Below are 14,829 nucleotides of genomic sequence, written 5' to 3'. Positions count from 1 at the left end.
ATCCTTAAACATTATTTTTATGTGTGGCTAGGATGAAAGTTTTCGATGATTAAATATCTCACATTGACATATGTATATTAGAGTTCGTTTGTGACCAGGTCACTTCATTTGTTTTTCGGGTATCATAATTTTTCTGAAGGTTTTTACGTAAATAAAAATAATGGCATCCTTTTTTTTTGGAAAATTTTCACTCCTTGTGGTGGTTCAACGCACCTAAAAACGCGGATTTTGAGCACATTTTTCTGTAGAGCAAAAACGATTAAATATATTGCAAATCTGATTTCACCAATGGATTTTGCATCAAAAATTAATACAATTGATGTTTTTTGAATCCTTAAAAATAGTTCCAATAACCCACAACAGGTGGCGCAAATCTCATAAAAAATAATAAAAAAAAATTTTGTGTTTTTAAACATGCTCGATGAAAAGGCATTTTAAGCTTAGCAAAACGGCACCAATATTTGCTTTCTATTACTAACCATTAAAAATTTATGAGGCTTCAAAGTTATTTATTTAACAAGAAAATAAAATTTGGTAAAACAAAGTTTAGACATTTTTTTACTAGTTTGCCTTAGCAAAACATTTTTAAAGCCACATAACTTTTTAACGGGTTGTCATAGAAAGGAAATATTGGTATTGTTTTGATAAGCTTAAAATGTCTTTTCAACATGCATGTTTAAAAAATCAAAAATCTTTTTTTTTATTTTTTTATGAGATTTGCGCCACCTCACAGTGTCAGATTTTGCCATTTTAGGGGGACTAAACTCTGTATTTCAAAAACTATTAATGGTAAAGCCACGAATTTTTGAACTTGGTATTATCATGAAAAGACGCATCTTTTTAGAAAAATTGGGCGAAATCGGACAACTGACACGCCCACCTCCCATGTAACAGTAAGAATAAATATGCTAAGATTGCGCCAAAGAAAGATTGAAAGTTATGGCCAGGAGATTTTTTAGGGCAAACCCATTAGGATAAACCCATATTTAAAAATACTCGGGCCTTACTACACTGAAAAAAAAATTTATAGCTGGTCAAAAAATATATTTTTATTTTTTATTAATTTAATATTTGTTACAGAATAATACAATAGTAGGTAAGTACATAAACATTTAATTTACATTATTTATTCCAAATCAGAGCCATCAGAGTCGTCATTATAAATATCCTGCTCTTTAAGTAATGCCAAAACTTCAGGAGTTAAAACGTGTTTTTTAGTTTTCGGATTTTTGCGCAAACTGCATATTATCGGATCAGATGATATCAAAAGTCTATGCAATAAATCAGTATTAGAGTCAACTCTAGATGTTTTTCTCGTAAAGTTTAGTCGATATCTTCTGTTGTCTTTATTCCTAGCTTCCTGTGCTTCTTCCGATAACTGGCCTATTGGAAGAATACTGCTATCTATAATTTCTTTTGCATGGAAGAGGACTTTGTGTACTGTCACTGGCATGAAGTACCAAGAATATTTCTCTAAATATATATTTCTTGTCATTTCTGCGAACTTTTCAAAAGCTGTGGAATTTATTGGATATCCTGATGCTAAACATTCTAGGATAATGTGAAAACGTTTTATCAGTTCCATGTCAATATTAATTATCTCTGCTGTTTTCTCGGCGTTTCTAAAAAATCTTCTTGCCGTGTTTCCATCGTTAGAATTTCCGGATTTTTGTTTTGGCATATCGACTAGTAATCCCATTTCGTTTTTAAATCTTTTTTGGATATGTTTTTTTCGTTCCAACAATTTTGCTTTATTTTCATCTCCTCTAACTTGCCATTTTTGAATGTCTGTTCTGTATGCAATGTGTAAGAGACATTCCATAAAACGGATCCAGGCATGGAGAGGAGAAATTCCTAAACGCAGCATATGCTGATCCACTGATCTATTTAAAATTGCCACTGGGTTATTCATAGCTAATGGTGTTGCTCCACATATATAGCATGCTTGTGACGATGAATAATTAGAAAGTGCACTGCACACTTTTCCATCAATCATACACAAAATTAATTTGGAAGTAACAGTAACAGCAATAGTGCCTATTGTTATCGTGGTTGGTACAAGTGACGAAATTTGTTCCTCAATTAACTTTACTTCATTTAAAATAAGTTCTTTAGTTTCTTTAGCAAATATAAATTTTATTGGACGACAATACCGCGTTGAGGATGGTGCCAAGTTTTTCCAAATAGTATGTTTAACTCCATCCTTTGTATTTACATACATTTCAATTGGGACCATGGAAATACTAAACAAATTTTCGTCCGAAATATCTTCTTGAGCGAATTTTTGCTTGTATTGATTATGTTCAGCTCCATCACAGCCCCATTTAATAATGATAATTACATCATGGAAATTATTCGGTATCGATAGAAAAAATTCTTCGTAAGCGGAACATAGTCTTTCAACTGTATGATCAATTAAAGATTGAAGATTAATAGCCGCATACGACTCAGTGACAACTATACCATTCGGATAACATAAACGCTTCGATTTCGATACTAAATCGTAAGATGGATATATCTTGGGATGTACAGCTTTTGTATGTTGTCTTACTAATCGATATTTATGCGTCGATAAATCGGTATCAATTATCATTGCTAAGGCCTGGTCAGGAGAAAGAGTTGTTAGCCTTTCATTAGACATTCTAGCCATTTTTATTGAGACACCTCTTTTTGGGGATGCATTTGCAAGCTCAGTTACAATTGCAGCTGAAGATCGCTTACCAGATGAATGTAGTTGTACAGCCGCTGCCATTAACAACTCATTCGGAGTGGTCCCTTTCACAATCTCCTTTGCTTTTCTTGTTTTTGTTTTTCGACAACAGTCAACGAAATTTTTTGTTGGTCTACCACCTCTGGACTTTGAAATAGAAGGTTGACTCAAGTATACTGAGAAATCAATTTTATATGCAAGCCACTCACTGTTAATTTTTAAAAACTTTGATTTTAATCTTTGAGACTTCCTCCACTTTTCCAGTATATCATGGCAAATTTTACTAACAAAAATTTTTAATTTTTTAAGATCAATAGTTTGATTGGATCCATTACTAATATTTCCTAAAATAAAATCAAAGACCCGCTCATATTTATTATTTGGCGCAGCGGAACACCAAACATCGAAAATTTGTTGATTCGACATTTGCGAGTTCATGATGAACTTTTGAAAAAATGTGTATGGGGTATGCAAAAAGATGCAAAAAATATTTTGTAATCCCAATAGGTTATATATCAATTTATCATATAGTGCCAACAGAACCTTGGAATCAAATGGTATTCTATATTTTTGATTCCATTAAATATTTCTTAATTTCAAAACTTACTTAAAATAAAATGACTTACTTTAAACGGCACAGAAAAATGTGTCCTCACTTATTTTTCAAAAAGCTTTATTACTATTAATAAATAGATTAATACCTTTAAAAAGCAAAAAAAAAATGGAAAAATATCCATAAACAAAAAAGTTATAATGATTTAAAGTTATTGAATACTCGGCAGATAAAAATAAGATTTTTATTTTTTGTAATATACACGACATTCAGAATACCGTTACCTTGTTTTGGTTTACATTCCTTCACTTTCTTAAGCATTTATTTATTACTTGGACAGTTGTCTGTCGTACTGCATTTAAACTTAATCAAAAAAACACACAAAAAAAAATGAGTTTTGTCCCCCTAAATTTGCAAAATCTGACACTGTGCACCTGTGGGTTAGTTGAACTATTTTTAAGGATTCAAAAAACATAAATTGTATTAATTTTTGATTCAGAATCGATTGGTGAAATTAGATTAGCAATATATTCAACCGTTTTTGATCTACAGAAAAATGTGCTCAAAATCCGCGTCTTTAGGTGCGTTGAAGCACAACAAAGAGTAAAAATTTTCCAAAAAAAAGGACGCCATTATTTTTATTTACGCAAAAACCTTCAGAAAAACGAATTGAAATTAATGAAATTAACCTAATGTATATATTTCAATAATTACAAATAACTGTTGAAAATACTATACTAAATCTAACCCAACAAATTACATTGCTAAAATTATGAAATTTCAAATCGAAATTTCTTCTTAATTTGGATGACACGTGTGAATCACTTTTGCAAGCGTAATTAATTTTAATTTCCATATAATATTTATTGAAGAAGTACTTTAATTTCTTATATTTTCTAATTATTTTGTTTTATTGTTGTTGACGAAGCATTGAGCAAGTATAAAAAATACTTTTTCTAACACACATTCATACATTCCCATATGTGCAAATTTAATTTATTTTCACTTTTTTAATTTTAATTTTAGATCTGTGCCTGAATTACCATTTCGAGGGTTATCAAATGTTGAGTATTTGGGTCTTGGTGACAATGAACTTGAAGAAATTCCAAAGCACATGCTTAATCATATGCCAGTTGTTAAGACGCTCGATATAGGAAGGTGTCGCATACGATCAGCACTGCAAGACGATTTCAAGGGCACTCAAATGCTGACTAATCTTTTTATGCCGACTAACAATCTGACGCGTCTTGATCGTGCCACATTTCCACCTGGCCTGGTTACTCTACATTTGGGACGAAATAGTATTGAAAATCTAAATGGCACCTTGCGACATCTCAACAAACTGGAATCATTGTTCATCAATAAGAATCGCATTACAAGTTTGGAAGATGAATTGCCCGAATCGAATCTGCTTAAATTGATTATGGCCCAAAACAACATGTTGGTACATTTACCCGAACGCATGAGACAAATGGATAAATTGGAAACATTGCATGTACAGTACAATCATCTTATATCGCTGGATCGTGTGCTAAAGAACGCCAAGAATTTGAATGAATTTTATGTCTTCAACAACCGTATCGAGTCGTTGGCACGCGATGAATTCCAAATGGCATCTAAGTTGGAAGAGTTATATATAGCCAGCAACAATATTAAGTCGTTAAATGGTTCGCTGTTGCCATTGCAAAAACTCTGTAAGGCCAATTTTTCATTTAATTCCATTGATGAATTCTCCATGGATGAAATACGCGGTCTAATGAGTCTAAAGCAATTGGATTTATCGAATAATCGTATACGCAAGTTATCTGGTCGCCAAGAGAATAACATCGACAAGAATTCGTATTTAACGGAATTATATTTGGATTTCAATGAGCTGACAACTTTAGATGGTGCTCTAATGGGTTTAAATAGTTTGCGTATTTTGGGTTTGACCCACAATAACATTGAGCGCATACTGCCGGAGGATTTTATTGGTTTGGAAAAATTGGAGAGCTTAGAACTATCGCATAATAAGCTATTGACTTTAAGGGAAATGCAAACGGTGAGTAAATGGATATATTTATACGTATATACATTTTCAAAGCAACCAACTGAAATGAAAGTTAACTTCCTTTTAAAATCATATTGTCTAAAAATTTGTTTCCTAGCACTAGTCATGTTTGTGTTGGATTTGATTTTTAAAGCTATTTTGTAATGGATTTGAATATTTGAATGAATCAATAAGAAATTAATTATATAAAGAACGAATTCTCAAAGTAATGAATTCAATAAATTTGAAATACAAATAAATTAAGCCTATGAATTAATTCGTAATGAATTCGTTACGGAATGGTTAGGAGATAAAATTTAATTTAGAATTAATTCATTCGATCCTTTTGTTCTGATCATAACAGTTCTGATATTTAAATTATTTCCTAATGTGAGTCTTATACTGGAGAAACGGCTAATTATGGAACGATACTCCAATAGTTCAGACTTTTAATTTATCCCGTTTTCTTTTATGGAGAAATATGTGGCTTTTTTCTACGTCTCACTTACAAAATATTTGTTTGGTACTTTAAGGAATATCTATTGCACATAAGTTTGGTATCAAATTAAAGGTATTAAAACACATCCATATACAAGTTTTTGATGTTTGTTCGTCCTCGACCTGAGGAGTCTCAGGTCGAGCAAGAAGAAGTCGCCCAGATTTTTAATCTCGACGCAGTCAAGTCCTCTGCTTAATCGGGACAACCCCTGCATAAGTCATTATATGGGGAATTCAAACTCTTGGAGTGCAAAACAAGCTGGTAGTGGACGGCGATCACTGCACCACATTCAGTAGTTGATCACGTGGAATGTTGTAGTTAAGTATGACTGTCATACTTAAACCATATGGATCTTGTCGTACAAGTGGTCTCAGGAGACCATATCGAGCCCTTAGCGCCAAATTAACGTAGGCGACATTTTCAAATTTTTTTTTTTTATTGCAAAAATTAAAATTTTATGGACCGACTGATGCCTTAGCGTTCTCAGAATATCAAAATTGTTAATAACTTCAAAATTATAGGGGGTAAGATTTTATCGTAAGTCAATGTTTACATTTTACAGTAAACGAATTTTATCGTAAACCACACATAGTGGTATAAAAAAAAGAGGGAAATAAATCTGTAACTTCTAACTGATTAGATAGGTTTAAATGAAATTTTACATGCGCAAAGAAGAAGTGCTGTTGAGTTTAAGTTCTGAATGTGGACCTCATGGGCCCACCGGGGGCGCGACCAAGGGTCCTCAAAATAGGACACCTCGGGTATGTTACATTTTTAAAACGATCCTATTTCTTCGTTTGTGTTCCGATTTCAAAAAAATTACAGATATAGAATCTTTTCATCGATACAAAATACCTAGTCGTAGCTATCAATTACCTATTATAGCTTAGGATATATTCGCATTTGAAAATTAAATTTTCAACAGTTTTACCCAGCCTACTCCAGTTTTTTGATAACAGCGTATCCAAATATTTTCCGATTTTCTCCAGTTTTCCTTCATTAGAATAACAACATATGTATGTGTCAAATAGAAAAAGAAGTGTTTAAAAATAATGCCTAAGTCCAAAGTTATAGGTATTTTAATTTAAATAAATTTAAAAAGCCGATTTTTCGCTAATTTTTTGGGAAAAGAGAACTTTTTTTCTTTTTAAGTTATCGCAAAAAAATTCTAAGAGGATGTATAAGGAAATTATACTTTCTAGAAGCTAAGTTTTCATAAAATATTCTAATTGAAAAAAAATTAAAAATTTTTCTTACCGAGGGGACCAGGTCCATTCAAAAAACACCTATTTTTTTTATGTAAAATTAAAATTTAGGGCAAAAATTCTCAAATCAAAATATAGTAACCGATTTTAGATGGCCCAATATGCTATACTCAGACCCTGGTATTGATATTAAAGCCAAAATACTAAAAATTCCATTTTTCGGATTTTTCAAGAATTTTTTGGGAATTGCGGGATTGCTGATAATAAATTTAAAAATTCGTTTTTATTTTTACATTTTGAATAGAAAATTTTACATAACTGTGAAATTTCATTAAAAACTATTCATAAATAACAATTTTATTTCAATTCGAAACATTTTTATCTAAGCAAAAATTCAATAAAAAACTTTTTTTGTCATATTTTTCAATAAAGTATTCTATGAATTTTTAATTGTCAAAAGTTATAAATATTTTTGAAAAATAGACAAATAGCTTGAACGAAATTATATTATATCGCATCATAACATTTTTAATTTTATGTATAAATTTCAAAATAATCGAAAAAACCTTCTCCTGTAAAATTTGTGTTTTGTCGCTTACGATAATTTGGCGCTAAGGGCTCGATATATTGGGCGTATGACTCAAAAATGCGCTATTTACAATAGATGACGTATCTTTTATAAGCGGTTTTTGTTTTTGATAACTTATCTCATTTTTAAGGGTACATATCTGTCATTTATTCTCACTTAGTTATTTAACATTATAGTCTAAACAACTAAGATTTAGTTTGCTTCGAAAATTTGTACCAACGAATTTGAAAAAATGTGTTCCATCGGCTTCAACGTGCGAGAGATTATTTGTGCGGATTTTTGACCAGGCAAGACAAAAAAGTTTGAAGACCACGAAGATTATTGTAAAACTCAACAAGAGCTTGTGAAATCATTGGTAGCTACTGAAGCAGCAATTTCAAAACGTTTGCGAGCAGCAGGATTCATCTAAAAGCGGGGAAATATGGTACCGCACGAATTTAAGCCGAGAGACCTTGAAATACGATTTTGCATGTCCGAAATGAAGCTATAACGCTATAAAAGAAAATGATTTGGGCACCAAATCAATACTTGAGATGAAAAATGGATCCATTACGATAATCCGAAGCGTAAAAGATGGTGCTTGAAGCCCGATCATCCAGCCAACTATACATGACACTAAGGAAATGCTCTGTATTTGGTGGGACCAAAAGGATCCTAACTATTATGATCATTTGAAATCTGGCCAGCCCATCATAGGGAACCTCTACCGAACGCAACTGATTCGTTTGAAGCGAGCATTGGCCAAAAAGCGCCAAAAATATGCGTTCAGACAATAATCAGGGTTATTCCTGTTCTCACTTTCACCATTCACCTTATTTTTGAAAGCACAATTACAACAATAGTATCTAATTTGCTCATAATTTCTTATTAGACATGTTTACACGTAATTTGTTTAACCTTAATTATATAATTTTCGAAAATAGGGTGAATGGTGAATGTGAGAACTGGAATAGCCATGAATATTTATCCTGACAACGTTAGGTCACATTTGGCAATAACTGTTAAAAACTATTTAGAAAGAAGTGGTTGGGAAATTCCTTCTACTATTTGTTTTGATCGATGCAGTACGCTCTTTCTGGGATACGCTTCACTTCCGAGTATCCGAAATTGACTTGATTCGTTCTTGGCCTCAAAAGATGAGCAGTTCTTATTGGAGCGGAATCCATATCCATATGCTGCCAGAAAGTTGTGGAAAATGTTATAGCGTTTTTAAGTCATACACCCAATAGTTTGCACGTAGTTATATAGGTGCCCCGTTTAGAGGATGAGAGCAGTACACAAATTATTCGATCAGCCTCATCTACAAAGAACGAGGCTTCCCTTTTGGAAACATATAGCGACATGTTGGTGTCTCGGTACCCATAAATCTCCAACTGTATAATGTCTTTTCAACCCTAGCCATTGGTTTCCCTGGAGGGATTTATCCCTTTAGTTCTACCATCTGTAAGAGACACATTGAAGAAGGTTATGGGGGTGTTGTACTCAATGTTGCCCGAGAGTACATTCAGACAGACCAATAAGGTCGTATGGTAAAGTTTCTTCAGTTCTATAGCCAATGCTTATGACAGCATTAAGAGCAATGCTTTTGGTCATAAGATCAAGGAAGCCAGTTCTGCTTGGCTAAAAAAGCTTTAAATTGTGTGGTGCGAATAGTACGACAGTAGTTATAGTACAATAATAGTTATAAGTGTCGAGACATGTAATAACAGGAAGACAGTATAGTTCCTGGCATCAATGGGGTATCGGAAATATAACCTTAACACTCACCCTTCACCATGAGTGGTAAGGGTATATATACGTTTACACAGCACTCGAGTACATATTTAGAATTATTGTAATTGTTAAAAATGTTCGGTTTATAAACACTAATTATATCAGTCGTGTTGCAAATTAACGATATATTTCTGTTTATTATATCAATTGTCCAATAACACGATAATTATTTAATTTCTTTCTCAATTTTTGCAGACAGTGCTTCCCAGTTTGAAAGTACTTAAAGTGGACTACAACAATTTAACCATACTCGATAAAGATTTCCATGGTTTGCCCGTCTTATGTCAAGCTCATTTGAAACATAACCAAATTATAAGCATTTCGCACGAATTGGTGGCCAAAACCAACTGTATGAATCATAATGTACCCGGTAAATTGGAACTCTACTTGGAAGGTAATAAAATTATAAAACTATAAGTGAAAGCAAAGATTAAAAATAGTATATTTTTTCTTTTAATTGCAACAGATAATCCCTTCCATTGTAAAATGCTACTGGATGAATATTGTCCCTTGATGGCCAATCCCGAAAAACGTTTACGATTGCGTACCAAGTGCTTTGAGGCCTATGAAGATGTATGTAAAAATCGTCAGTTCCTGTTAATGGTGCCGACTAATGATCTTACACAACAAGTGATACCGGTAATTTTACCCTCCACGGATCTATTGAAGGGTGACAATTTATTGCCGCCATTGTTTGCTCCCTTGGGAGGTCAGACCAATATAAAGCCTTTGATTTTGGCACCGGCTATACAAATTTTAGAGCCAACTACAACCACAACATCTACGACAACCACAACCACCACAACAACTACAACAACTACAGAACCCCCAACTACTACAACTACGGCAATACCTATTGCGACCTCAATCCACCTTAGTGAAACGATGGAAAATGTTAACGAAACCACTAATAACGAAACTTTGAGCGCGAACAATAAACCACAACTATCGACTTTAATGCCACGTCTAAACTCTACTCCAGAAACATTAAACATGCAATTACACCAAGCCGAGGTAAATAATGATCAAACTTCTACCCAAAAACCCTCAATATTGGTGTTAAACATGGATGATTCTCCACCGTCCGTTATACCACCCGATGCGAAAAGTAATAATGTGCCCAAAACTGAATACGCCACTGTGGAATACATAGCCAATATGGGGAATCATGACAGTCATGAGTTGGTACCGCCTCCCGATGTTCTCATCGACGAGGACTCAAAGTCAAATTCAATACACGAGGAGTATCATAAACAAGTAATAACTGACTATGACAATGCTCCACAAAATCTACTACAACCGGATGAACCGCCCGAAAATCCTTAAAATTGTATAAATTATTCTCTTTTATTAATTAATTTTCAATTTAGGTCTACATTCAAATTGGCGTGTGTGTGCACACAAGCCTGCTCGCCCTCTGTGTAACGGAAGAGTGTTTAATTTTTATTATTTTCAATTTGGCTACACGGATAGAAAACAAAGTGTCAAATTAAATCAAGTTATTAAATACGATATCAATACCTATGTATACCAGATATAATTTAGATTATTATTACAATATACGATATTTAAATGAAAAAAAAAAGAAAAGAAAATGAGAGAACCTTAATTTGTATGTGGTTTTTTGTTTTTAAGTTATTTTTAGTAGATTTTTTACAATTATTTTTTTTTGTTCTGTATAGTTTTGTAAGATTAACTTTTATTTTTTTGAGTTGTATTTTCTCGATATACTATTATTATCACTACTACTAAATAATATTGTTGCCAGAATGGTACATAAATAAATAAATACATCATACTATTTGTAGCTAAGATTTTAGTATTTGTTTTGGATATATACTAACTGTATGTACTCGTAATATGTATGAAGATAATAAATAGTTATTTAATTCAAATATTAAAGGATTTTATTATTCTTATTTTATATTATTTACTTACTTTTGTATTATTAAAACATTTACAGAATTGTTATACCCATCATCAAAAATATGGGGGATATATTTCTGTTGTCATTCGGGTTGTAACCCATCGAAATATTGGACTTAGACTCAGAAGAGTATATACTGAATTCCAGGATAGACCTCCAAAAAATTTACCGAACGGGTTTCAATTTTCACAATATTTTTTTCTCAAATGCTCTATGAAATTATTATAACACTAAGTTTTTATGTGAAGTTTGCCTATAATATTTCGAATTTACTTTATCATTATCAGCCCAATCTATCTTCTATATAAATAAAAATCAAATGTCGTTCGTTGGTAATTGCATCAGATGAGAACGGCCGGACTAGAGTATCCAAAACCGAAACCGAAAACCGGTCAACCGGTTTTTTCATCTTTTTAAATACCACCGGTTTCGGTTTTTTTAACTTTTCGGTTTTTTGACAAACCGGTTTTTATAAGACGGTTAACCGGTTTTAATGAAATATATTTTCAAAAGCTCATTCAAACATATTTATGAAAAACTTTGATACCATTTTTAAAAATATTGATTTATTTTTTAGAAAACTATAGCATTTGACAATATTTCGTAAAAGATATAAAATAATTGGATCAAAATAGATCCTAAAGAATTCAAAAATGATAAATTTCCAAAGATATAGTAGACAATTCTTAACACATTTCCTATTAGCGTTCAGAAAAAGAAATAAATTTATGGATACCTTTTTCATATTAAACAAAAATTTAATATAAACCGGTTAACCGGTTTTTTTGAAGACAAAAACTGAAACCGTTTAATCGGTTTTTTTAAAAGATAATAATCAAAACCGGTTTTTTTAAAAACACACTTTTTCGGTTAAAACGGAACGGTTTTTTAAATTTGCCGGACACTCTAGGCCGGACCGATTTAGCCAATTTCTTTTTTTTTTAAATGTTGGTAATAGTCTAACGAAGGTTTTTAAGGAATGAAGAATTGACCACGCCCACTTTTACGCCCACTTTTTTTGATTTATCTAAAATATCTAAATTCGCTTTTAACTTGGTCAATAAGCGTTTACTCAAGAAAAGGAGCTCGATCTGTGATCACTCATATTTCAGACCAAAATTCGATCTGTGATCACTCATATTTCTGAACAAAAATCGATTTTTTATATAAAAACTCAAAATACCTAAATTCGCTAATAACTTGGCCAATAAGCGTTTAATCAAGAAAAGGAGCCCGATCTGTGATCACTCATATTTCTGGCCAAAAATCGATTTTTTATATAAAAAGTCAAAATATCTAAATTCGTTATTAACTTGGCCAATAAGCGTTTAATCAAAAAAAGGAGCTCGATCTGTGATCACTCTGAAAACGTAGTTATCCAATTCAAGTTTTTACTGAAGGAAAATTGACCACGCCCACTTTTTTCGATTTATCTAAAATCGGAGCGATTATTAAATTTCATGAGAAAAATATAAAATTTTACAATATAAACCTGTGTTTTACACACTTGAACGTGAAATTCTTTTATTATTAAACGCTTTATTAAAATATAAAACTAAAATTATTAATTAAAATTCGTTACTCATTCGTTGTCATACAAAAAAAAAATAATATAGGGGATGCAAACACATTTTTTATATAAGGGGATTCCCTAAACTTTAAAAATCTAATTAAAAGTATGTATTTCAGTGTTGTCTACATTCTAAATTCGCTAATAACTTGGCCAATAAACGTTTAATCAAGAAAAGGAGCTCTATCTGTGATCTTTTATATTTCAGACAAAAAATCGATGTTTTATATAAAAACTCAAAATATCTAAATTCGCTAATAACTTGGCCAATAAGTGCTTCATCAAGAAAAGGAGCTCGATTTGTGATCACCTATATTTCTGAACAAAAATCGATTTTTTATATAAAAACTCAAAATATCTAAATTTGTTAAGCGTTCAATTAAGAAAAAGAGCTCGATTTGTGATCACTCATATTTCTGACCAAAAATAGATTTTTTTATGTAAAAATTCAAAATATCTAAATTCACTAAAACTTGGCCAATAATCATTTAAAAAAAAAAGGAGCTCGATCTGTGATCACTCAAATTTCTGACCAAAAATCGATTTTTTATATAAAAACTCAAAATATCTAAATTCGCTAATAACTTGGCCAATAAGCGTTTAATCAAGAAAAGAAGCTCGATTTGTGATCACTCAAATTTCTGAACAAAAATCGATTTTTTATTTAAAAACTCAAAATATCTAAATTCGCTAATAACTTGGCCAATAAGCGTTTAATCAAGAAAACGAGCTCGATCTGAGATCACCCATATTTCTTACAAAAAATCGATTTTTTATATAAAAACTCAAAATATCTAAATTCTCTAATAACTTGGCCAATTAGCGTTTAATTAAGAAAAACAGCTCGATCTGTGATCACTCATATTTCTGACCAAAAATTTCTGAACAAATTCTCAAAATATCTAAATTCGCTAATAACTTGGCCAATAAGCGTTTAATCAAGAAAATAAGCTCGATCTATGATCACTCATATTTCTAGACAAAAATCGATTTTTTTTATATAAAAACTCAAAGTATCTAAATTCGATCGATCTGTGATCACTCATATTTCTGAGAAAAAATCGATGTTTTTATATAAAAACTCAAAATATCTAAATTCACTAATAACTTGGCCAATAAGCTTTTAATCAAGAAAAGCAGCTCGATCTGTGATCACTCATATTTCTGAACAAAATCACTTTTTTATATATAAAAACTCAAAATATCTAAATTACTCGGCCAATAAGCGTTTAATCAAGAAAAGAAGCTCGTTTGTGATCACTTATATTTCTGAACAAAAATCGATTTTTTTATATAAAAACTCAAAATATTGAGTTGACGCTCTTTAGAGAACCAGTGCGATTTATGAATAAAAATATATCATTCAACAATACGTTTTTTTTTCTTTTTGACTATTTCTACCCATTTCAAATCACTTCTCACAAATTTACAAATCGAACACAAGCATTTTTTTTAATTTGGACAGGACAACGTCTGTCCCCGGGAAATTAAGACCCCTAGTTGTGATAACATTGTCACTTGTCTCCATTTACTTTGTAGTGCAATTCTACTCATTGGAGTAATTTGGCCACTTTTAGGCAAATGCTTCATAGAACTCTTATATGTTTATGAAATTATTAATAATCCGAGACTAAAAAAAAAAAAAATTATTAAAGTTATCGTGGTGGCCGTACAAGGACGGAAGATGCTGAAAGTTCTCGACAGCCAGTTGAGGTCTATACACCAGAAGCAATCAAAAAGCCACGGACTTATTGACCCGACCTCGTCAATATGTCCGTACAAGCACGCAATATGCTGAAAGTTCGTGGCGCACAGTTGAGTTCTATACACCGGAAACAATCACAAAATCACGGGTTTACTAACCGTGACTTTGTGATTGTTAAACAGTAAACTATTAATATTCTTTGAAACAGTCTTTGAATTGCAGTCTGAATTTATTTATATGCATATGTAATTATAATTTTATTAATATAA

The 14,829-nt window shown here is 31.8% G+C and overlaps 1 protein-coding gene across 1 annotated transcript in view; it reads left to right on the top strand.

The window, feature by feature from the left end:
* The window catches only part of ltl (larval translucida), a 35,452-nt gene extending 24,192 nt beyond the window's left edge, over positions 1-11,260 (top strand). Inside the window, exons 2-4 of the mRNA XM_065503109.1 lie at positions 4,290-5,304; positions 9,554-9,752; positions 9,825-11,260. Coding sequence (XP_065359181.1) covers positions 4,290-5,304; positions 9,554-9,752; positions 9,825-10,684 — 2,074 coding nt within the window. The 3' untranslated portion in view covers positions 10,685-11,260. The remainder of the gene's footprint in view (positions 1-4,289; positions 5,305-9,553; positions 9,753-9,824) is intronic.
* Positions 11,261-14,829: the final 3,569 nt, after the last annotated feature.

Source organism: Calliphora vicina, chromosome 3, assembly GCF_958450345.1.
Source record: "Calliphora vicina chromosome 3, idCalVici1.1, whole genome shotgun sequence".
Taxonomy (NCBI): domain Eukaryota; kingdom Metazoa; phylum Arthropoda; class Insecta; order Diptera; family Calliphoridae; genus Calliphora; species Calliphora vicina.
Note: the sequence above shows the minus strand (reverse complement) of the source record. Positions and strands in the feature narration are given on the sequence as shown.